Genomic DNA, 25,273 nt, shown 5'->3' on the forward strand with positions numbered 1-25,273 from the left:
GCCTTAGAAATTATGGATTATCTATTAAGAGATATAATGAAATCAAATGTTCCTTTTGGTGGTAAAATTGTAATTCTAGGAGGAGATTTTCGACAAACTTTGCCAATTAAAGAACGAGGCACTAGATCAGAAATCGTAAATTTATCCATAAAGAACAGTAAACTATGGAAACATTTCAAAAAATACACTTTAACAGAAAATATGAGAGCCTTACCACAGGAGACGGAATTTGTAGATTTTCTACTTAAAGTGGGCAATGGTGAATTAAATGATGTAGATGATAATGTTAAATTACCAGAACATATTATTCAACATGGAAATGTAGATATTGCTGAAGAAATGTATGGTCATTTGATACAACAGAATAAATTTAGAGAGTTGTCAGAGTGTGCAATTTTAGCACCTAGAAACGTTGACGTTGATGATATTAATAAGAGAGTGGTGCGTCTCTTAGACAGTAATGGGGAAAAAATGTATAAAAGTATTGATTCTACTGAAACTTGTGATAATGGAAGTTTTGCGGAAGTCTTGTTACCAGAATATTTAAATACTCTCTCTCCGCCTGCTTTACCACCACATGAATTACATTTGAGAATTAATTCAGTTGTAATGCTTATTAGAAACCTTAGTATTAATGAAGGTTTATGTAATGGAACAAGGTTAATTATTTTAGATTTATCACATAATGTTATTAAATGTCAAATATTGACTGGAGATAAGAGTGGAAATATTGTTTTTTTACATAGAGTAACTCTATATTGTGAAAATTTATATCCATTTACTTTTAAAAGAAGACAATTTCCTATAAAATTGGCTTTCGCAATGACTATCAATAAATCTCAAGGGCAAACATTCAACAGAATATCCATTGATTTGAGAAGAGATGTCTTCAATCACGGTCAGATGTATGTTGCATTATCAAGAGTTAAATCATTTGATTCTGTAAAAATATATTTAGGAGATAATAGAAGTAATAAATATATAAAAAATTATGTATATAGTGAAATTTTTGAATAATTTTAATTCAATTTAGTGTAATATATCTTTATGTATTTATGGTTTTTAATATACAACATTACATTTAAGGGTACGATCAGTATGGAATTTTTTAAATATTCGAAAATATCCTCTCCTAACCATGCCAAAAGATTTGACTTGATTGGGCTGAAAAGATTAGTCTCCAAATGTGAATCAGTTCAATCAATGTTTTTACGGATGTTTTTAATAGTAAACAATATTACTGTTTTATAACTTTGAAGGAGAAAATAAAAATGTCAAAAATATATAGCATAAATTTATTTCTTGGATTATCTTAATTAACATATTTCATTAAAGGAATGAAATTATTTCAAATCTAATATATTGGAATAAAGGTAGAATTGCAAATTGGTTTGGTTATATTGGATTAAAGGCAAAATTGGAAATTGATTTGGTCATTTTGGAATAAAAGCAAAATTGGAAATTGGTTTGGTTATATTGGAATTAAAGCAAAATTGGAAATTGGTTTAATTATATTGGAATAAAGGCAAATTTGGAAATATATATAAGGTTATAGTGTAAAGTAAAGTACAGTGCAGTACAGTACTTTTTCCGTCAAATAGTTTGGAACTTCGTGACAGTGAAGTTGAAGTAATTCTAAGCAAAAGCTCTCTGGGTCACAACCCCAATTTCCGGGCCAGCTTACCCGCTAGAAGCTTTTAAAGGTCAAAAGAAGAGAGTTATTTCTTCCTACTGTTTTACCTGAAAAATTCAATATTTTCCTTACTTCTTTGTAAGTACGAACTTTGAAGTACTAAAAATAATAGTGTAGTTTTTTAGTGTAGTGTAGTGCACTGTAGTGCAATGCAGTATAGTACAATAAAGTACAGTTTACTATAGTCTGTCATAGTGCAGTGCAGTGCAGTAAAGTAAAGTATGGTAAACTAAAGTACAGAATAGTATAGTACAGTATAGTATAGTATGGTACAGTACAGTATACTACAGTATAGTATAGTACAGTACTATCCTATATTATACTATACTACACTATAACAGACTATAATATAGTATACTGTAGTAGTATACTGATAGTAGTATACTGATAGTAGTATACTGATAGTATACTTTACTGTACTATACTATACTGCACTATACTATATTGTACTGTACTCTACTATACTGAAATTTACTGTACTCTAATGTACTCTACTGTACTATACTATAGTATAGTCTGTTATAGTGTAGTATAGTATAATATAGGATAGTACTGTACTATACTATACTGTAGTATACTGTACTGTACCATACTATACTATACTGTACTATACTATTCTGTACTTTAGTTTACCATACTTTACTTTACTGCACTGCACTGCACTATGACAGACTATAGTAAACTGTACTTTATTGTACTATACTGCATTGCACTACAGTGCACTACACTACACTAAAAAACTACACTATTATTTTTAGTACTTCAAAGTTCGTACTTACAAAGAAGTAAGGAAAATATTGAATTTTTCAGGTAGAACAGTAGGAAGAAATAACTCTCTTCTTTTGACCTTTAAAAGCTTCTAGCGGGTAAGCTGGCTCGGAATTAGGGGTTGTGACCCAGAGAGCTTTTGCTTAGAATTACTTGAACTTCACTGTCACGAAGTTCCAAACTATTTAACGGAAAAGGGATTTTTAATGTATTTTGTGCAGGGTCCTGTAATCTTTTATACTGTTACGACGTAAAAAAATTAAAAAAATATGAAACTGTGATAAGAAATGCAAACTATTTGATTTTATAAAATCAAATTGAATAATATTGATGTTCTATTCTATATTATCGTCTTAGAATAAAACTTTTAACTTATATATAAAAGATTAAATTTAAATTATTTTCAAATGACTAAAAATGATATGTGAGGCCTATAATAATTAAATGTTATTCAGTTTGATAGTCAAAAATACTTAATAATTGAATGAATTTTATTATTCTGATTGTTAAATAAACAAGTTGTAAATTCAGATGTTCATCACATGAACATTTTGCTTCCTCTTTACGATCAGCAAAAAAATTTGCTTCCTCGTGGAGAAAGCATTAACATTGAAATAAACATACAAAAATAATATAATAATATAAACATTTGAGTACCTATACATTTGAGTTAAATTTAAAGAATTAATGGAATTTAAAAAATTAAAAATTCATATTTTAACCGAAATTTCTAAATATTAATGAAAAATAATATATAATTTATAATTATTTACAATTATATCGATTCGTTTTAATGCAAGGAACACAATTATTTTATATTTAAACTTGAATTTAAATGAATACAAAATTTTTCAGCTAAAATGTGTATTTTCTATTTTTAACTTTCATTAATTTATTAAATTTACCTCAAATGTAAATTTTATATATACCAATCGATTCGTTTTCATGTAAGGAATACAATTATTTCATATATAAAGTTCAATTTAAAAAATCACAAAATTTTATTGCCAAAATGTGAATTTTTGATTTTTTAATTTTCATTAATTCTTTAAATTTTAATTAAAACTATACTTTATATATACCGATCGATTTGTCTTGACGTAAGGAATACGATTTTATTATATATAACCTTAAATTTTTCTATTTAAAAATTTTTTCGATTAAAAAAAAATTTTTGGAAAAAAGACGATAAAATTTTTTTTTTTGGGATATTTTTTAAAATCCTTTGGTCAGATTTGAGATATTAATATGATAAATGAGCCTACCAAATTTGATCTAAATCCATTAAAACCTGTTAAAGTTATCTTCTAAACAAAAAAGGGATCCACACACGCACACACACACACACACACATACATCCGGACAATTGATCAGGATCTCATATAACATGTTTCTATAAAGAAAAAAATTTGTTTCCGACACTTTGAAAATTTTTAAAAATTAAAGGACTACAAAGCTTCCTCCACGAGGAAGCAAAATATAAAAATTAATGTAAAAGGAATTGTAATTTTATTGATAAATAATTGTTAAATTAATAGATGGGTAAATAGTTATTGTTTTCATTGGAATTTTGTATTAAACCAGGAAAAACCAGAAACTGTATACATCTGCTGACGTAGCTATGTATACGTCGTAGCGAATTTTTTTAGTTTATGAATATTTTTATTAGTTTTTGACGAATCGTTTTCAAACGTTCCAAAAAACTTCCTTTTATACTAATAAACTAATCTCTCACTGCAAGTTTTCTCAATTTTAAAGTTCCCCGCAGACTTTTTATCGGCAAAAGTAAGAAAATAGAATTTCTGACAAGTCTTAATTAAGAAAGCAAAATTGTTAAACAATTTATCATTTTTACGTTTTTTATTTCATTTTTGCCTTCTTTAGAACCAACTGCTTTTCTATACGAAATATCAATCGAATCCTATAATAATTACCAAAGATATGATAGTTTATGTTTTAAAATTTAATTAATTTTATGAATTTAAAATTTTCAGTTTTTAGTTATTATCTTCTAAAATATTTGTTTTACAACAAAAAATTAAAGAACAAAAAGATGCGCCATTCAATTTCCTATAAGAAAGTATGTTTCCAAAATTAAAATTATTTTTTTTTTAAATTATCGATATTATATCTTGCGAATCTAAGGTAGGAAAAAATTTAGGTACAAAAGCACAAAAATTCTTTTAAATTCTCTTCGGAAATTTTAGTCTGTTGTATTCTTGGTTATATTCTTGTTCTCGTTACTTATTTCTGGGTAATATTCCCTCTCCGTATCCCATGATATTTATGGCCTCAGTTTCATTAATCTTCACCTAAGCGCATGTCCTAGGAACCCCACCAATTTGAAACTTGCTTCATGTGTGGTGTCAAATGCTTAGATCACAGTCAATACAACGTCTCTTGTGAACAGTTTGAAAAATAGAATCTTGCTGAAACTTTGTGAAAAATATTTGTGAAGGAAGGAACTTGAAAATGGTAAGAAGGAAAATTAAATTTTATTCTATCTTTAATTACTTTAGAAAATTGTTTCTTATTATTTTAATTAAATTTGCATTATGAAAATTATCATAAATTATGAAATATTTTTTTTTTAAATATTCATTTATTGAGGTATAATATAATAGCATAGATGGAAGTAAAATAATATAATAATTTCAATTTAACCACAGTATATATGTATGCATAATCTAGAACATAATTAAGTAAATGCAACTTTTCTTACTTATAAAAATTTATTTATAATTTATTTATAAGAAATATTTAAAGAAAATGTATAACAATTTTTCAAGTATTTTTTAAATAAATTGTTTATTTATTTGTCTTAGAATAATTATTTCAATATTATGTATAAAGAATAGGATAAAATGAAAAAATATTTTCAAAATAATTAATTAATCAATAAAATGATTAGGTATAAAATTATAATTAATTTATCAATTAATTCATTATAAAACTATAATGAATAAATGTTTATTTACAATAAATGAAATGTGAACTCCTTGTCTTACATAAGTTTATATAAAATTATCAAATACAAAAGTATCACATTACAAAAACATTAACACAAATCATATCTATTATACTCATATTTTGCTTCATCCGATCAAAACATATTATGTTTATTTTGAGAATATAACTTTAAAATTCTGAGAAATTCAATTATGTGAAGATTATAAAGGAACCTTCTTTGGAATAGAAGTTTCTTGAGAATTTTTGTTTATAGTAGATAATACACAAGGAGATATAGGCAATTAAAATTCTTATTTATTCTGATGAATTTTAAATATATATTTCATAACTCTAAATAACTTATTTTGGCATTCATATCATCATATTATTATAATAATAATGTAATGTGATATGTAACATTGGTAATATGACAATAATATTAGAAAAACTGTCTCTAGGTAATGTTATAGTAATATTACTGTATACTATTATTTTAATGTTATAATTATATAAAACATCACTGTAATATTACAATATTATATTATAATTATAATTATAATTATTATAATAATAATATAATAATATAATAATAATAATTATAATATTATTATTAATTATAATTATATTATAATATTATATTATATTATTATAATATATAATAAACAATATTTATATCATTAATTATTATTAATGGGAATTATTATTAAATGGAAAACAAATTTTTTAAATTGCATTTTACTTATATTTTGTTTAATTTTCTTTCGTTATATGACAGGAAAATAACGTGGACTTCACATCTAATGAGGCGATCGATGCAATCAAGTTGTGGGATAAAACAGTGTAAGTAAAGAATAACAAATAACTAATATACAAAAGTTATAATTCAAATAAAATTCTTCGAATATTTCAGTTTATTAACAAAATAAAATTGCAAAAACTTTTTTTCTACAGAGAGTTAGTTGCTTTTGTGCAAAAGGTGATTCCTCGAAGATTGTCCGGGAAAACGGAATTGCTTAAATTCTATTTAAGCAACAATTCAGGAAAAATAATACAATGTGTAATATGGGGCACAGAAGAAATTAATGAATTAGAGGAACATATCTGTGAAGCTAATGTAAGTAATAATTACTATATAACTGATGTCAAATCATATAGTATATACAAGGTTATTTTCACATACCGGACATTCTAAAAAAAAATTTTATTTTAAATTTTTTCTATTTTTCAAACCAAAAAAATTCATTAAAAAAATTTTTTTTTAAGGAATCCGGAATATAAGAATCATTGTATAATATATATATATATATATATATATATATATAATTGTTTTTCTTTCTTTCTAAATTAAAAATAATAACGTGTCGATTCGGACATGTAAGTGCATGTGCAATGCACGAGTAAATACCTGAGGAACAATTTATCACGTGTAAAACACTGTTCTTCGTGTACATACTCGTATAATAACATGTCCAGATCGATACGTGATTATTTTCACTGGAGTATACACTTTATTTTTAATATGTACATACTTATTTTATTTAAAATAAAATTTTGTATTTGTTATGTAGTAAATTGTTTGTTTCAATAGATTTTTTTAGTTCTATTAATTTTTACATTCATAGTAACTATTTTTAGTTCCATTTCTTTTACTTAATTTTGTGTAATTTATTTTATTCTTTATTATATAATTATTATAGGTTCATGTTAAGTTCAATATGACTTTCCTTTCTATTTCCATTCATTTGTTCATATTTCAATATAAATTTTATTATGAATAATATTATTTATTATAATTGCATTATTATTTTAATTTTTAGATTTTTCGATGTTACTTGTTTTTAAATTTTTACTTATTTTGAAATTGTTATTATTTATTATTCGATTTGTTTAACTTATTATTCAATTCTTTATTAATCATATTTTATTTTACTTATAATTAATTAATTCTATTTATATAATATACTTATGACAGTACTATATTAAAAACGATTGATATAATATAATAAATAATGAGTGTTATCTTTTGATTCATTTTTCCGTTAATAGTTAAATTATATTTATTTATAGCAGTTTTTTTGTTATTTATCTTCTGTTACATATTTTAAATTTTCTTTTTACTATTTTTGCATGGTTATTTCCATTATTATACTTCGTTTCTTTCAATTTTTGCTTGCGTTTGTTATTCTTTTTTTTTATTTAGGTAGTTATATTTATATACATTATTCATATATTTGACATTAGAATTAGTTTTAAATCATTTTGTTCATATTCAACATGAAACATTATTATCATGTATTATATTATTAGTATATAGTTTAGGTTTCATATGTTTATATAATTTATTTACTTTCTAAATGTGTTTCTTTTTCTCTTGCTTCTTCATATCTTTATAATTTCTTAGTTCTATTGATTACTTTCCATTCTATTTTTTATAATTTAATTTTGCATTAATATTCCAATTTTTTCATTTTTATTTTTATGTAATATTACCGCAATGTTGTCATTCAATGTTAGTAATGTTGTTTCAAGATTATCGAAAGATTGCACGTTAATCTAATAATCTGATACATTGGGGCAACATTACAGGGTTCTATTGACTGAATATTGTCAAGTAACTTTAGAGTAACATTGCATGATAATATTGCCGAAAGGTTATAGTGCATTTTTACGGTATGACAACCTTGCGGCAATGTTGCTGCAAAGTTATGTGCAATCTTAGTATTTGTATACCTGGTCCATTGTTTTATTTGTTTTTAATCATTTAAAAATTTTTTTCTTCATCATTTTATTTATTACAAGAAATTTGTTATTTATTGCAAATAATTATATGTTTAAAATAAATTTTTAGATACTACACATTGATGGAGCATGTTCTCGAGCACCCACGAAAGAAGAGTATAACAAAGGAAATGTTAATTACGAATTACAGTTGTTTTCGACAACTGTTATTAATGTTCTTGGGGCACATAACATTCCAGAAATACAAGAAGAGGAAAATGAAATCCCCGATGTTGAACTGTGTGACATCATTCATCATGAAAACAACGTAATAAGTAAGAAAATGATTCATTTAATTATTCAATTTTATTTCTTTTCTAATTTATTGAATTTTGAAAAATATTTGTTTTATTAGAATATAAATGAAATATTATATAAATTTTAAGGAACACTCACATTTAAATTTGTACAACCATAACAAAACTTCGTTGATTTCAATTTTTATATTGGTTTCTTTAATAAGCTTTTAAATATTTTTTAGCGGTAAGAAATGTTGGAAAAAATATTCTGTATCAAAAATGTTTCAAATATTTTTAAGAAATTAATATAAAAGATATACAAAAAATTATTTTTCTCACATTATACTGAAATTTATTATTATGTGAGTCTTATATTTACATAGTTTCATTACAAAAAAACTCCAATACAATGATTATAAATAATTCAGCTGTACAATGGTTATAAATAATTTTTTAAAAAGGGATGAGTGGTTAAAAATAAAGAGTAACATTTGATTGGAAAAATATTTTCATTTCAAAAGGTTTTTAAAAATTAAAAACAAAAATTTACCATAGTAGTTTGGATTCAAATGTGACGGCATTACCAAAAATTTTTAAAATCCAATTACTATTTGCAACTTTATATATATTTTCTTCAATTACGTAATATTCTAGGAATTTGTTATTTTAATATAAAGCAAAAGTTTATATAGAATAATTTATTTATTTATTTGAAGTTTCAAGCAAATTCAGTAACTTCTCATTTTAAAAGGTATTTTTAAAAATAATGCCTCATATAGTATTTTTGTGATAAAAATTTCATTCATATTCTTAATTTATTAATTATTTCAGGGCTTTATGCTTATATTAAAAGCAAATTCGTAAGCCAAAGCTTTGGAATTAATCGGCATTTTGGCACCTATGGCTGTGGCTCAGTCACTGATGGAAATTTTAAAATGGAAGTTAGGATTGTTTCCTTTCAAAATACTTTGACCTGCAAAAAATGTCATCCAGTGTATCTTACTGGAAAAGTGAGAAATCAAGGTATTGTACCTACATATATTTTATATATACTCAACTAGCACGTAACATTACTGTCATGTTACTATAATGTTACATGTAATATTAATAATATTACAATATACAGTTACTGTGACATTACAGCAATAATAAAATGTCCGTCCCAAGGTAATATTACGAGTAATGTTACAGTGATATTACATGATAATATTACTATGATATCGCAGTCGTTTTTCAGTAATGTCACAGTAATATTACAGCAATGTTACAATGAAGATTGATAAAGTTGTTATTATATGGAATTTTACAATCTTTCTTTGTAACATTACTTTAACACTACTGAAACATCATATATCACCAAGTAATGTCACTGTAACATTACTTGTAATATTACCTTGAGGTGCAAATTGTAATTTTGCTGTAATATAACAATCCAGTGACATTAAAGCAATGATCATTTTTGCACTGTACTCTTTAAATTCCAATCAGCGAAACGTCACTAATTTGCAGCTATAAAGGCCCTAGCACACCTTCGACTGCCTGCACAGGCAGCCTCCCACCACGCTGAAAACGTACAAGAGTAAGAGAGACAGAAAATTCAAATTTCAATCTTCTGATTCTCTGTCTCTCTTACTCTTGTACGTTTTCAGCGTGGTGGGAGGCTGCCTGTGCAGGCAGTCGAAGGTGTGCTAGCGCCTTAAGTATGCAGCTGATTCAAACAGCGTATACACGTCGATGAAATAGTGTATATGTGCTGTTTGAATCAGCTACAGACTTATATCTGCCTAATCATCGATTTTCCGGTGACTCAAATTTAGAGAGTAGCGTTGATAATATAAGTATGTTTTAGATTAAAGTTTACTTATTTAGACTTATCATAAAATTTTTAGAATAATCATATATTTTCATATTTATGATTGAATTTCTGTGAAAATTGTGAATGAACCCAGATACATTAATGCTTTTGTTCAGTTCGACGACTTTTCAAAACGCTGTCAAACTGTAATGAGAGCATTAACGCATCTGGATGTACATAAAAGAGATTTTACTGAATTTCAGTTATTTGAAGAAGTTTAATAAAAAATTGTAAAAAATAATTTATGGAAGTATAAATATTAATGCTTATTTAATATTTTTTAGGACCAAGAATTTTCTTGCAATTGAACACCGAAGCAGACATTGAAGTTACAGATGCTCCTCCTCTTCCACTCAAAGATATTCTAATGGGATATCGGGAATTGAAAAGAGTGAATGATGACCAAATGGAAAGAGAAAACCCCGCACAAAGAAATTAAAAAATTTATTTTATTATTTTCCAAAGATAATTTAATTACGATTATAATAATGATCTCAATATCAAGAAATGCTCAAAATGTGAAAACGAGTATTGAAAAGTTATTAAAAAAAATTTATCTATCAAGTTTATTGTAAAAAATTCTTCAAATTTATTCAATTGACCTTAATTTCATTTCGTTTTTTTGAAAAATAAGTTTATTTAGACGTTAAAATTATGAATATTTTTTACATTCATAACAGTAAAATTTTTTCTTTCACAAACTATATCTCTTTAAGTTTTTATGTTTGACAAATTTGGAGAATTTAGAAATAAATGTATTCATATATATATATATATATATATACAAATTATATATTTTTTCATGTTATATAATAAAAAAGTTGAAACATATTTCGTACAGTTATTTATTGTAATTCCGATTAGCTTTGATAAGTCCTCCAGTTTTTATTCTTCAACATTATTTCGACATATAATATTTTCTTTTGTGAACCTAAAAATAGTAGCCTATAGATAATTTTTTTTAAATAAAAAAAAGAATAGAGGGTTAAAAATCTTTAAATCTTATTTTCTACATTTTTTGTGAAATATTAATTTCAGTGATAAATAATTTCACAGCTCGTCTCATTTTCCCCCCTTCATTTCACTTAAATACAATTCTTCTCCCCTTTACCTCTTATTTAAACAATTATTTTTTTGAAATAATAACATTTTTGATAAAATCTAATTATCGACATAGATGTGAATAACATTTTTTACAACATTTCAATTATTTTTATACATAATAATTTTATCGAAGAATTCAATTATTATTAAGAAAATTTTTTTTAATCATTCCTTGCAGAATGAAAATTTTTGTAAATCAAATTTTAAATTAAATTCTCGAAAATTTCAATTCTTAGAAATTTCATTAAAGTTATTTGACAGCATTCAATAAATTAATTTAAGAGACATTCAATCAATTGATTGAATATCTCTTAGATTGATTGAATATTTCTCTCATTATTTATTTTATAAATAATTATTTATTTCTGTACTCAAACAATATATTTTCAATAAATGAAAATGAATAAATGAAATGAATTTCAGTAAAAATTTTACAAAATATGTATTTAATATTACAATCGTTATAGTGTGGATTTTTAGGAACAATTAAATTTAAAAACATTTTGAAATTGAAATCATTGAAAATTGTATTTCTTGCAAAAGTGAAATATCTAAATTTTTATTTTGAAAAATTATTAATGTATCATTTTTTTTGAAAAATGGATTATGTTTTGAATAATTCTATGTAATAATTTCAGTAAAGAAACAATTGAATTTTGGAAGAATTACATAGTTTTAATGTTTAGAAATAATTAAAATTCAAAAATGTTTTAGAAAGAAGTAATTTAAAATATTTCAATTCCCCCTTTTTCCTTATTTTTCAGGGAAAGTATCACTGTGATTCCAGTTATTTTTAACATTAATATGTTACAAAGGTTTAAACTTCTACGTAAAAAAAAAATTTTTATACTGCTTTAAATCCGTTTATAAGGTTAACTGTTCTTTCGTTTAGCAAATTTTTATGCAAAAAATGATCTAAAATTTGTCTCTGACAGTATAGCGACTAGCCCAAACAGTACGTAATATTACCTCAATATTACATTAATATTACAATCGATATTCGTAATATTATAATCACCTTACTGTGGTATTTAAATGTCCGCTATATAGGAGAATAACATTACCTTGACATGAAAGGTAGTATTAATGTAATGTTACTTTTTGAACTAAGAATCATGTTTTTAATATGCAAGGGAAAAATAGATATGAAAACCCAATACATTTTTTAAAATAATTTCAAAGTTTCTTAATTTAGCATGTAATATTACCTCAATATTATTATTGTAATAATAGGTACAGTGTAATATTACCTTTGCATTACCATGTAATATTAGTATAAGATAACTGTAAAATATTATTTTATATAATACAGAATTTATATAGTTCTATAATTATATAAAAATTAATATATTACCAATAAAATTGTTATGATTAATTCTATATATTAATACAAATATAAGAATCCACGTGGGAAGATTTCCTAAAATTTTTCAGAAATAAATTTTTTGACGGAAATGCTTTGGAAATTAATTTTTTGACAAAAATTCTTCTACAAAATTTTCGGTGATGCTCGAGAAAATGATAGTTCTGAATATTTATTCAATTTCATTTTGCCTTTTCTGCAGTGAAATTAAAGATAAATATTAACCTTTTTGTAAGTTACTGATGGTTAAGTTTGTCATGGATGGTAAATACATTATTATGCAATTAAAAAGATCATAGAAATTCCATGTATCTATTGGATTCCAAAAAATCTTTATTAAGGTAAATGCCCCAGTTTTCGTCACTGCCTTAGTTACCGTCACTTTCATTGAAAATTACAAAAAATATTTTCTAAAACAAATAAAGATTATGTTTTTTCGATTTTAAATAATTATTTTTATACAAATAATAAATTATAATAATAATTTTTTCAATACATTGCTTTAAATTCTCAAATTACTTATGTGACGATTACTAAAGCAAAAGTGACGGTAACTAGGGCATTTACCTTTTTTATGAATATAAATTACGAAATTTTTTCAAAATTGAAAAATATTATAATTAAATGGACACAAGCGAATAACTGGAACAAATTTTTATTTTCGTTTATTGAATCTTTTGTTTTCAAAATTCATAGAACTGGATGTTTAGAATTAGAAGAAATATACTTGAACATTTTTGATGATAAATAATACAAATTGTTGAAATGTTTGATTATTAAAATGTCAAAAGTTGTTTGTTTAAAATAATACCTTAATATAACCAAAATTAGAACACAAACATTAATTTTTTTATTTTCAAATGTTTAAGGAATACTGCTTTAATAAATATTAAAATCCTATATGAAACGAGTTTAATTTTTCGGGTTTTTAATATTATAATAATAATGTTCTTTGAATGTTCTAATTGATTTTTTATAAACATTTTCAATTATCAATATATCAAATAAATATCAACTGAAGAAAACGTAAAAATGCATTGCAGTAACAGCAGAGCAATTTTTTTGAAATTATATTACAAAAAGAAAATTCTAAAAATTTAATTCTAACATTACAATAATATTAGAAGCTCTTTAATGTTCAAATAATTCTATTTTAAATAATAAAAACAAGGGCGCGCGTAGCGCGCAAGTATTAGTGACTAGTAAATATTAAACAAATTTAATAATTAGTTTTAAACTACAATTATTGTTAAATAAATTTTAATATCATTTTCTTTAACAACTAATAGTTAATTTTGATAAAAATGTTAAAAATTATAATTAAGTATTGTTTAAAATTATTAATATAATTTAAATTAATAATAAAAATTAGGAAATTTATAAAATTATTAAATAATTAACTAAAAATGGAAAATAATTAACAATAATTAAATTATATCGATATTAAACAATAAATAGTCATAAATAATTAATATTTTAAATAATTTCGACTTCTATCAGAAAATTAGGTTAAGCTACTATATAAATTAGTGAAAAATAATAATTATTATTAAAAATTATAAACAAATTAAAGGCCGTAGCCGGAAAGTAGAGTCCTGCGGCCCCCGCTCAAATTTCGTCGATATTTACAGGATCAATTAGTCTCAGTATGAAACTTTTTTTCTTATTTTGGCCCCTAAAATGTATGGTATCTCTTGAAAATGGGAGGCCAACATCACTGGGCAAAGAAAATGTTAAAAAGGAAGCAAAAATGCATCTAACAAAAATTTGGCGACCATTTTTGTGCAGTGGAAGAGGTAAAAAAAATATTTTTTTAATGTTTATATTTTTTAAAAATATTAATTGACTTGGCACAATCACCATATTTTTTTCCTACATTTTTTAACATCCAAGAAGCAACATATTTTTTTGGCACCATGATTTTTGGTACTTGCCAGTTAAAATTTAATAAAACTGATTTTTGGCCCCTAAAATGCATGGTATCTCATGAAAATGGGGGGCCAACATAACCGGGCAAAAAATATGTTAGAAGGAAAGTGTGACGAAACTATATATATATATATATATATATATTGAGCACTGTTAGTATATCTGCTATATATAAGAAACAATAAGTCTTGACTTATACGTCCAATGAATGCACAAAGGGTGTAAAGAGTCAGTAATGACGTAGACATATGTTTTACACCTAGATTAGATATGCTAGATTTATGTATAATGAATGCTCAAGGAGTGTGACTAAAGTAAACAAAATGAAGAGAATCACATAATTTATTTGATATATTATACCTTGCATAATTTCATATACATAGTAATATAAATCCTCCACTGCTAAAACTGTTATAATTGAATCGAATAGATTGGCGGAATACTGTGCATATGATTGTGCACTAAGAGTGTTGCAGAACTAGTAATAGTAACGAAAAGTACACGAATAATAAATGTTATTGCATTTATGATAAGTTAGATATACTAAACTTATGTTAATATAGTTTTATATAATTATAATATTAATGAAAAAAGTGCCGTGCACTAAAAATACACTTGACTTTTAATAATTGCCTGTTATTTTACTTAATGTTTCACAGTAAAAAGTAAATCTTATATTAAGGTTAATCTTAAATTAAATGATTCTTGGAAATCAACATAGTCTTAATTTAAAGTGAGCCTTGTATGAATTTAAGGTACTCATAAATCTGAATTTACAGAGTGTTTGAAATTCAACTCCCTTTGAGCCTTAATTTATAAAAGCTAAGTCTTAAATTCAGCTTGGGGCTGCTGCTTTTACCAAAAAATTGCCTTCAATATAGCACATAAAAAGTTCTGAAAATCAGCTTACATACTCCCTTTTTAAAATCAACAATGCCTGTCTTAAAAATGTTGCGTCTTTTTACTGTGTTCAGTTTCACTCATAAAGCTGCCAAAAGAAGGCACACATTTGCATGTAAAATAGAAGGGAAGAAAAAATAGGGCGATGGGGCCAAGTCAATTAAAAATTTTAAAAAAAAGTAAGAAGTAAAATATATTCTTACACCTTCCACTGCAGAAAATTGAACACCAAATTTTTTTTAAATGCATTTTTGCTGTCCTTTTAACATATTTTTTGCTCGGTTATGTTGGCCCCCCATTTTCATGAGATACCATGCATTTTAAAGGCCAAAAATAAGTTTTTTTAAATTTTAACTGGCAAGTACCCTTCAGATCGTGGTGCCAAAAAAATATGTTGCTTCTTGGATGTTAAAAAATGTAGGAAAAAAATATGGTGATTGTGCCAAGTCAATTAATATTTTTAAAAAATATAAACATTAAAAAAATATTTTTTTTACCTCTTCCACTGCAGAAAAATGGTCGCCAAATTTTTGTTAGATGCATTTTTGCTTCCTTTTTAACATTTTCTTTGCCCGGTGATGTTGGCCTCCCATTTTCAAGAGATACCATACATTTTAGGGGCCAAAAATAAGTTTTTTTAAATTTTAACGGGGAAGTACCCCTCAGATCGAGCTGCCAAAAAAATATGTTGCTTCTTGGATGTTAAAGAGTGTAGGAAAAAAATATGGTGATTGTGCCAAGTCAATTAATATTTTTAAAAAATATAAAAAGTAAAAACAAATTTTTTTTTACTCCTTCCACTACACAAAAATGGTCGCCAAATTTTGGTTAGATGCATTTTTGCTTCCCCTATAACATATTTTTTACCCGATTAAAAAACTATAAACGCTTAAGAGAAAATCCAATTTTTAATTTTTTTTAAAAATGCCATAACTTTTTTCAAAATTATTTTTAGAAGTTGAAACTTGGCGAAAAAGAGTTACATACTGAGACTAATTGATCCTGTAAATATCGACGAAATTTGAGCGGGAGCCGCAGGACCCTGCTTATCCGGCTACTGCCTTTATAAATTGTATCTTTCTTAAAAATCATCATACAATTAAAATGCAAAAACGAATATGTAAAATAAATTAAATAACATATATCTTTATTTACTCTCCCAACAAACGGTAGGATTCGAGACACCTATTTACAATTCACTAACTTAATTCTATGAACAATATTTCTTAAACTATCCTTACACACTAATAACCTAACGCAAAATAACAATAAAAAATAAAATCCGCCAAGAGCCCGGGCTTCCGTTTCGCGTTCCAGTACTATGATGCCCATTCTGGCTCCGTCAGACTTAACGCTACACTACAAAACGATAAAGAAGATGTTCCCAGACAAAAAAGTTTTGTACTCTATCTATTTACTAGAGGCCTTCCTCCATCTTCCCTCCCTCTTAGCTTTTCCAACTCTTTCATCCACCTTTCACCCTGCCCATTCTTACACAAAATCCAACACACCATCTCATCCACACTTTTTTCATCCATCTCTCCTTTCGTACACCTCTCTAACACATAACTCCACTCTTCCTTTTCAAAACCACATATGCTACACAACTTCTCATCCTCACTAATTCAGTACCTACACTCTTTCATCCCTTCTCCCATTCCAAATCTTAACACCCTGTTCCATTCGCACTCTCTCCTTGCCCTCCTCAAATATTTTGGCTCCTCTCGACCTCTTACCATCTTATACCACCTGTTGTACCGTGACCCTACTATCTTCGCCCACCTTTCCTCCCTATCTCTTACTGACCACCCTTCCATTTTATTATCTTCCCTATCTCCTCCCGCCTTCCCATCCCATAGAGCTTGTCTCCTTCCTTTCTCCCAACTGTTCATACTCCTCACCCCCACTCCCTCTCCTTGTTTTATCGTCCTCCAACAAGTCTGTGCCAGACTACTCCACCACTACTCATCATTACCACTCAGCGAAAACACTCTCTCCTTGCCCAGGATCTCTCCTCCCTTCCCCCTCCTAGCCAGTCTCTTTTCTAAATCGGCTATTAAAAGATTAAATAAAATTGGGCTTAAAGGACACCCTTGCTTCAAACCTCTCACCAGCCAGAATACCTCCCCCATCTCCCCTCCCACCTTGACTCTTTCCCTCGTGTCGACATAACACTCCTTTATTCTGTCTATCAGTTCTTCTTCTATTCCTAATTCTCCCAAAACTCTCCACAGCACCCTTCGATTTACTGACGGAAAGGCGGCTTTAAAGTCCACAAAAGTTGCGACTAGTTTCCCATGCGGTTTACCTAGGTTTCTTGTTACTAAATGGTTCAACACGTAAACATTATCCATTGTTCCCATCCCCGCTCTAAACCCTGTCTGATTGTGCGGAATACACCTCAATTGTTCTACCCTACTTTCTAGTCTCTTCCTTAGAATTTCCGCATACACCTTGTACCCCACCGGCATCAAGGTTATGTCCCTATAATCCTCCACCTTTTTTCCTTCCCCTTTCTTTACAATTGGCACTATCACTCCCGTCCTCCAATCCTCCGGCCATCCCTGGCCTCTCCAGATCATACTAACTATTCCGAACAACTCTTCTTTTACCGACTCACTACCATATTTTAGTGCTTTTCCCTCCACACCATCCGCACCTGCTGCCTTCCCTCTTTTTTACCTATTCAACGCGGTCTGAAACTCTTCCCTCGTTATTTCTCCTTCCCCCTCACCCTCTACCACCCTCCTGCCTTCCCCCCTTACCCATACCTCCACCCAAACCCTGGAAATACTCCGTCCACTCTCCTAACTTTATTTCCCTATTTATTTCCCCTCCCCTTTTTCTCTGCCTGTTAATAACCTCCCATTCCCTCCCTTCTCGTAACGCTTTTCCACCTCTTCCGTAAATCTTACTCATTCACTTTCCCTTTCTTCCTTTAATAACTTCTCGTGAACCTTATGCCTCCTATTATACTCTTTCTTTTCTATTTTGCCCCTTCTCCATTCCCTAATACTTTCCCTCATTCCGTTCCTAATCTTCTCACATTCCTCATCCCACCGACTCCTAGACCCCCACCTTCTCTCTTCTACTACGTTCATCTCTCTTTTCACTTTATCTATACCTTCCCTCAATCTTTTAATTCTCTCATCTACGCTTCTTTCATGCAATCCCTTGTATGCATCTTGCAATCGAGTCTCATCCCACTTCCCCATCTTAACCTGTATTACCTTTTTCTCCTCTCTATCTCGTTGTCTACCTTTGTGACTAACTATTTCCTTTATTTCAACTATCAGAGGCAAGTGCTCCGACCCAATCTCCCTACCTACCTTCATTGAATTGATAATTTTCTTTCCTTTCTCATCCGTTAATACGTAGTCTATCACTGTTTCCCCCTTTCCCACAAAATTAAATTCCCCCTTTACATCCCCTTTTATACTACCATTACAAATTCCCCACCCCTGTTCTCCTAGTAAACTGATCAACCTCCTACTTCCTTTATCTACCTCCTTATGTCTTGAACATCTTACAAACCTTTCTTTCTCCTCATCCCACTCTCCTCCTCCGCGCTCCCCTGTCCAAGCATTTAAATCTCCCCCTATGATAATTTCCTCGTCTTTTCCAATTTCCATCCAGTCCTCCAAAAACCTCCATCCTGCCTCCTCCCCTCTTCTCCTGTACATCCCAACTAGTGTCACCGTGTCTCTCCCTCTCCTCACCCTTTTCGCCATACAGCCCTCACCTTCCAACCATCCCTTTTCTAATTCCTGCTCTATTATCCCCAACCTTACTCCTGAAACCATACCTCCTGCCCCCCTGCCCTTCAGTTTCTCTCTTTTTGCCTTTTGCCATCTCCATGTATATCCCTTCGGTAGTTTTCTTTTAATTCCCTCCCAATCCTTTTCCTCCACCCATGTGTCACTTAGAAAAATCACATCCCACCCCTTTATTGTCTTCCAAAAACCCTCATTCTTTCTCCTCAAACCTTACACATTCTAAAACGCTACTTTTATACTATCTCCTTCCCCTTTTCTGCCCTCTCGTTTCCTCCTCCTTTCTTTCCTCGTCCTGTCCTCTTAAATTTTCACTACTGAACCTTTTAATTTACTCTTGGCCTTCATAACCTCCTCTTTCTCTCTTTCATTCCCTAATTTCACTACCCACATCGTTGCCCTTCCTTCTCTTTCACCCACTCCTCTTATCCCTCTAATATCTACTTGCACCCCAATTTTCACCATAATATTTTCTATTTCCTCTTTTTCCTCGTTTCCGTTCACCTTCAAACCCTTTATTATAATATTCCTCCTTCTCTTATCTCTTTCCAGTGACTCCATCCTTCTCATTATTTCCTTCATTTTTCTGTCCCTTTCATCTTCTCTGCCCTGCTCAGCCTCATCTTTTTCCCCCTCTCTCTAGCAAACTTTCTACTTTTTCCAACCTTTCTTCCAATTTCCCATCACTTTCCTTCTTTTCTTTTTGTTCCTGCTCAATATTATCCAATCTTTCCATTATCAATCCTTTTTCGGTTTTCCATTTTTTCTCTCATCCCTCCCACATTTTCTTGATCTTTCCTATCTCACTGCCCACACTGCTCAGTCTCTCTAAATTCTATTTCCTGCCCTTTTGGTTTTAACTGTACCTTCAGCTTCTAACTTCGAAAGTGAGCTAACACTTGATCTCGGAGTGTCGAATACCTCTCTCTCTTCGTCGCTCCCTTCGAACACTCCGTTCCCCTCGCTCGTCTCACTTTTTGCGCTCGAAAGCTTACTCTGCCGCCCTCTATCCTTCGCAGGTGGACTCCTAATCATGCCGCTTATCTGCCTTACCTACACACATTCACTCTCCTTTTCCACTCGTCCTTCCTCTCACTCACTCATCGCTAACCTCAAATTCTCACACAACTTTAAACTTTTTTAAAAACCCTTACTCACCACAACTTACACTTAAATCAATTATTTCTCAATTCGCACCACTTTTTTATATAATCACTCTTACCAGGCACCTCTTCTCTGTTTTCTTTTATAATACAACGCACGCACACTGCTACTCTCTCCCCTCACATTGCCATCCACAGACTCACTTCTTTTTTACTATTTTTGTTCACATCCACTCTTTTAACTTGCACATGCACTATATATATTTAATCCTTGCCTTCAACTGCACACTCTACACACACTCTTCACCCTTCCTTCACTTATAATTTACAAATATTAACGAAAATCAAAATCACCGAACAAATCGCGTGTATACTACACCGGTACCGGAAACGGAAGCCCCGTAAAATAAATTAAATAATAATTGTGCGCGATATTTTATCTAATTGCAAAATTATAAATTTTTATTCATAATTATTGAAAACCTTTCCGAGAAATTTTAGTGTTACCAGTGCGCAATTATTTTCTCAATTCCTTTTAAAATCATTTCCTAACCTTCTTAAATTTTTTCTCAACAAAAATCCAATCGAAAAGATTCCCAAGTTATTGGACGAAATTCTAGACTTAAAAATTAATCAATTATTAAATTAATTATGTTATATCTCCAGATGTAACAATGTACATAAAATTTTCTGTAAAACGAAACAAAATAGAAAGAAAAGGTTCACTTTCATGTCAAATAACAAAATTCGAAATAAACAATTATTTGTTATCATGGAAACCACCAGTTTTCTAAAATTAAAAAATCCTATAAGTTTCAGGCTACCAGATTTCCATTAATTTCATCTATGTGAAATTGTTCAAAAATAAATCCCTTTAAACATATTATATTGTATTTTTCATATTTAGATCATTAAAGAAAAAAAAAATTGAAATTGGCCTCCTAAATTAGAATTCTACATCAAATATTAGGTTTAAACTGTCATATTTATGAAACGATAAAACGTAAAACAGTCTATTTTGTTTCGTTTTACAGAAAATTTTATGTACTTGAATTCAACTCTTTACGATGTTAGTGTGAAATCCATAATATAAGTTTTATTTTCAAAAACCCGTAAAAAGCCATGTTTTTCATCAATTTAAAAAAAAATTAATATTTTAAAATGTTTTAATCGACTAATTCTTGTAGAAATTCTTTATTAACATCAAAATACATGTTTTGCATTGAGAAAAAAATTTAGATAAAGTTTTTTTTCATACATCATTTAAATTCACTATTAAAAAAGTTAAAAATCAAGATAATTTTAATTTCCTTTCATCGATTATTTTCATTTTGATCGTAAAATAACCAGAATAACTCCCCAAAGAATATCAAAAAGAAAATGGCGATGTTCATTAACTTTTGGGTTGAACTTCATCAAAGCTCACCGTGAGTAGTAATTTCTTTAGTTGCAAATGAATTTAAACCATTAAAATCGTTACTTTTTTAATTGTTAATTAACACTGAAAATAATAAATAAATAATTGTAATACTTTGTGAAAGTATGCCACTTATGACCCTTAATAAACATACAAAATTTGTCCCCAAAAGAATAAGTGGTTTTTGCAAAATTCCATTTGTTTATTAAAAACATGGTTTTTTGCAACGCAATTTGTTCATTACTGGCCTAATGAAAATCAATATTCTTGGTCTCATTTTATTCATAAAGAGCCAATCTATCATTTATGCATTGCGGTTAATTGTTTATTTACTAAAAAAGGTAAAAAATTGATTTCTAGAAAAAAATGAAACTTGGGAAAATTGTTGTCCTATCTGATAGTAAAATATCCCCAAAAAAATTTTTGACTTTTTTGAAATTTTGGGGGAGATAGAGGGGGTCAATTTTATCAGTTTTCCCTGACACCGCCTACTATTTGAATTTTATCTGTCTATAAATGCAATAAAAAAAATTTTTCCAGGCATGTTTTTTGAAGGTTTTTTCATGCTCTTTCCAATGGTCAATTTCCTTTTTTAAAATTTTTGAATTTTGATATTTTACTATCAGGTAGGACAACAATTTCCTCCAGTTTCACTTGTTTTCGAGAATTCAATTTTTTAACTCAGGACATTACACGTAAAATGTCTCATATATATATACCTAAGGCGTTGTCCGCAGTGGCGAGACAGCCGGTGTAGCGAGACATTAGGATATTTCAGACAGCTGAACTGACTGTGCTGGCACTTCTGGTCTGAATGTCAAGTTTTATTGTGCTTTAACTTTTCAATATGATACATACGTTTTTGATGTACGAAATATCGCTATACTGTTAATAACAGTTTCAAGATATTTTAAAAGTTTTATTTCCCATCGGTATAAGTGATAATATATAAAAATTTCCGGAATTTTCTGAAGGGTTAATGTTTTGCGTCTTTAGTATTTAAGTTTCCTTCAAAATTTCCAGAGCACTATGAATTATTGTTCGATGCATAGGATTGTACATCGTCATTACCGAAAAATGCTGTTTCCGCATTGGCGAGACACTTGTTGTCGGCAGTGGCTTTTTTATATTTAATAATATTGTATATGTTCTAATGAATTTGATATAATTTTTGTACGTTTTGTCGACAATATTTTTCATAACTATAGTTTAAATTGAAAAAGATGAACAGGAAGAAAAGCTTATTTGTTTTTAATAACTGTGACATGGATTAGCGGCTCACAATCAGAAAAATATTTGCCTGTATTTTTATGATTGAATAAAACAATATTATGATTTAAAGGCATCAATTATTATACTCTTTCTCTTTGATTCTTTTGTTTTTGTTACGTTTGAACGATAAAGACTCTGATTTTAAGATAGTGTCTCGCCACTGCGGACGATTTTTTATGTCGGTAGTCGCGAGACATTATCGTAAATCGGCAATAACTTTTTTTCCAATATCTGTTCTGTAACTGTATAAGTTAAATTTGCAGTATAGAGTCACACCTGTCCATGGATATATATACAGTTTCTTCCATTAAAAGGTAATATTTTCTGGTTTATTTTTTTAAGTTGTTATTTACATTCCCAGGATTAATTTTATGCAGCAGAAAAAAATTTAGATAAGCTTTAAACGCATGAAACTGACTGTCCCCATTTACCCCAAAATTTAAAAAATTTAATAAAATTTGGGGTACATGGGGACAGCATAATTTCTAAGAAAGTTTTAAGAACAAAGTTTCCTTAAGTATATTTTTTTATTTATTTTTTATTAAAGTGCTGTTGACAGGATTGATTTTTATGGAGTTTCAATTAATAACTTTGTAGCTGCGTTGCGTGAACTTATATTTTGCTACGATTAGTTATTTTTTATGTGTCTATACTTCATTAAAAAAAATTGTTTTGGCTATAAAATAATAACAGATAAAAATCTTTCAGTGAGGTAGCTCTTGACCCAACTAATCATACCGCGAGAAAAACCAAGAGCCTCGAGCCTTGCCACCAACAATGCATGGTCAACTTTGTCAAAAGCCTTCGCGAAATCTGTGTATATAGCGTCAACCTGTATAGATTTTTCGAGACAAGAGATTGTATAATTAGTGAACAAAGTAAGATTGGTTAAAACTCACCTACGCTTCATAAAGCCATGCTACTTATTAATTAGTAAATGCTCCGTTTGACTGTATAATTCGTCGGATACAATGCTTTCAAAGATTTTAGAGACGGCGCCAAGTAGAATTATAGGCCTATAGTTAGTGACGTCACTCTTATCCCCGTCCTTGAAAACAGGCACGACTATACCTCTTTTCCAGTTTAATGGAAATATACCAGATGATAATGAGCGATTAAATAATACAAATAAAGGTTCAACAAATGCAGAACAGCATGACTTTAAGAGAGAAGGCGGAATATTATTTGGTCCAGCACCTTTATTTACATCCAAATTCTTTAGTAAGATAGGATCAAAGGATTTATCAAGAGAATAATTTAAAGAATTATAAAAAAACTAAGTCAAAAATAGACCCGGCGAAATTAAAAAAAGAGTTTATTTGAACCAGATTTAGATAATCTAAAGAGTTGGATAAGCGGTGAGCGATGTCCTTACAGCGGCGAGATAAATCAGGTGTTGGCACACACGATGGTCCATTTTGAGGATCAGTGTTCCATGTGACGAGAAGCAAGTTAAAGTCACCAATAATACAGAATATGGCAGTTGGGTAGAGAGTATACAAATTTTCGATTATAGAGCAAAACGTTGAATATATTGCCAAATTAGAATTTGGGGGAATGTAAGCTGTACCAATTATATATATTGTTTGATTGAATTTAAATTTGACGAAAATGTGTTCCACAGAAAAAATGTTAGTTACTATAAGAGAGGCATGTATTACTCTATTGCAGGCTATGAGCACCCCACCACCGCGTAAAAAGTCACTTGATTCTTTACACCTGTCACAACAAAAAATATTATAATTTAAGAGACCTAATTCAATTCTACAGTAATATTACTGTATTAAGGGATTTTTTTTTATTCCTTATGACTCCCATAACAGAAATTCACTCGAATTTTTGTTAATTTGGTTAATAATGACAACCTGTCCCTATTTACCCCAAAAATTTGAAAACTCAGGGTAAATGGGGACAGCTTGTCATTATTAACCAAAATGACAAAAATCAAAATTTCAAGTGAATTTCTGTTATAGGAGTCATAAGGAATAAAAAAAAATTTGGTATGATTTTTTAATCTGTTTTCTTTGAAATGCGATACAAAATACTGAAACAGTTTGACTTTGATTTTCAAGTTTTTATGCATTGAGCGATAACTTAAATTATCTTGCTGCCAATTGTCAAGATAAAAGC

At 28.6% G+C, this 25,273-nt stretch overlaps 2 protein-coding genes across 6 annotated transcripts in view; both read left to right on the top strand.

Moving 5' to 3' along the window:
* The window catches only part of LOC127282164 (arfGAP with SH3 domain, ANK repeat and PH domain-containing protein), a 527,240-nt gene that overhangs the window by 94,923 nt on the left and 407,044 nt on the right, over positions 1–25,273 (top strand). The window lies entirely within an intron of this gene.
* On the top strand, positions 4,798–10,960 carry LOC127282167 (uncharacterized). The gene is made up of 6 exons (XM_051306281.1): positions 4,798–4,936; positions 6,186–6,250; positions 6,362–6,524; positions 8,259–8,463; positions 9,259–9,450; positions 10,567–10,960. The coding sequence occupies exons 1-6, from the start codon at positions 4,934–4,936 to the stop codon at positions 10,719–10,721; spliced, it is 783 nt and encodes a 260-aa protein (XP_051162238.1). The 5' UTR covers positions 4,798–4,933; the 3' UTR covers positions 10,722–10,960.

The sequence above is a fragment of the Leptopilina boulardi genome, unplaced genomic scaffold, assembly GCF_019393585.1.
Source record: "Leptopilina boulardi isolate dan_hultmark-lab unplaced genomic scaffold, ZJU_Lbou_2.1 LbouV2_285, whole genome shotgun sequence".
In the NCBI taxonomy this organism is placed as follows: domain Eukaryota; kingdom Metazoa; phylum Arthropoda; class Insecta; order Hymenoptera; family Figitidae; genus Leptopilina; species Leptopilina boulardi.

What these genes read in the sequence shown, in the direction of transcription:
- LOC127282167 (XM_051306281.1), top strand. An exon ending in AACATATCTGTGAAGCTAAT is followed by an intron (nt 6,525 to 8,258) that starts GTAAGTAATAAT and finishes ATAAATTTTTAG; the next exon opens with ATACTACACATTGATGGAGC. An exon ending in TGGAAAAGTGAGAAATCAAG is followed by an intron (nt 9,451 to 10,566) that starts GTATTGTACCTA and finishes AATATTTTTTAG; the next exon opens with GACCAAGAATTTTCTTGCAA.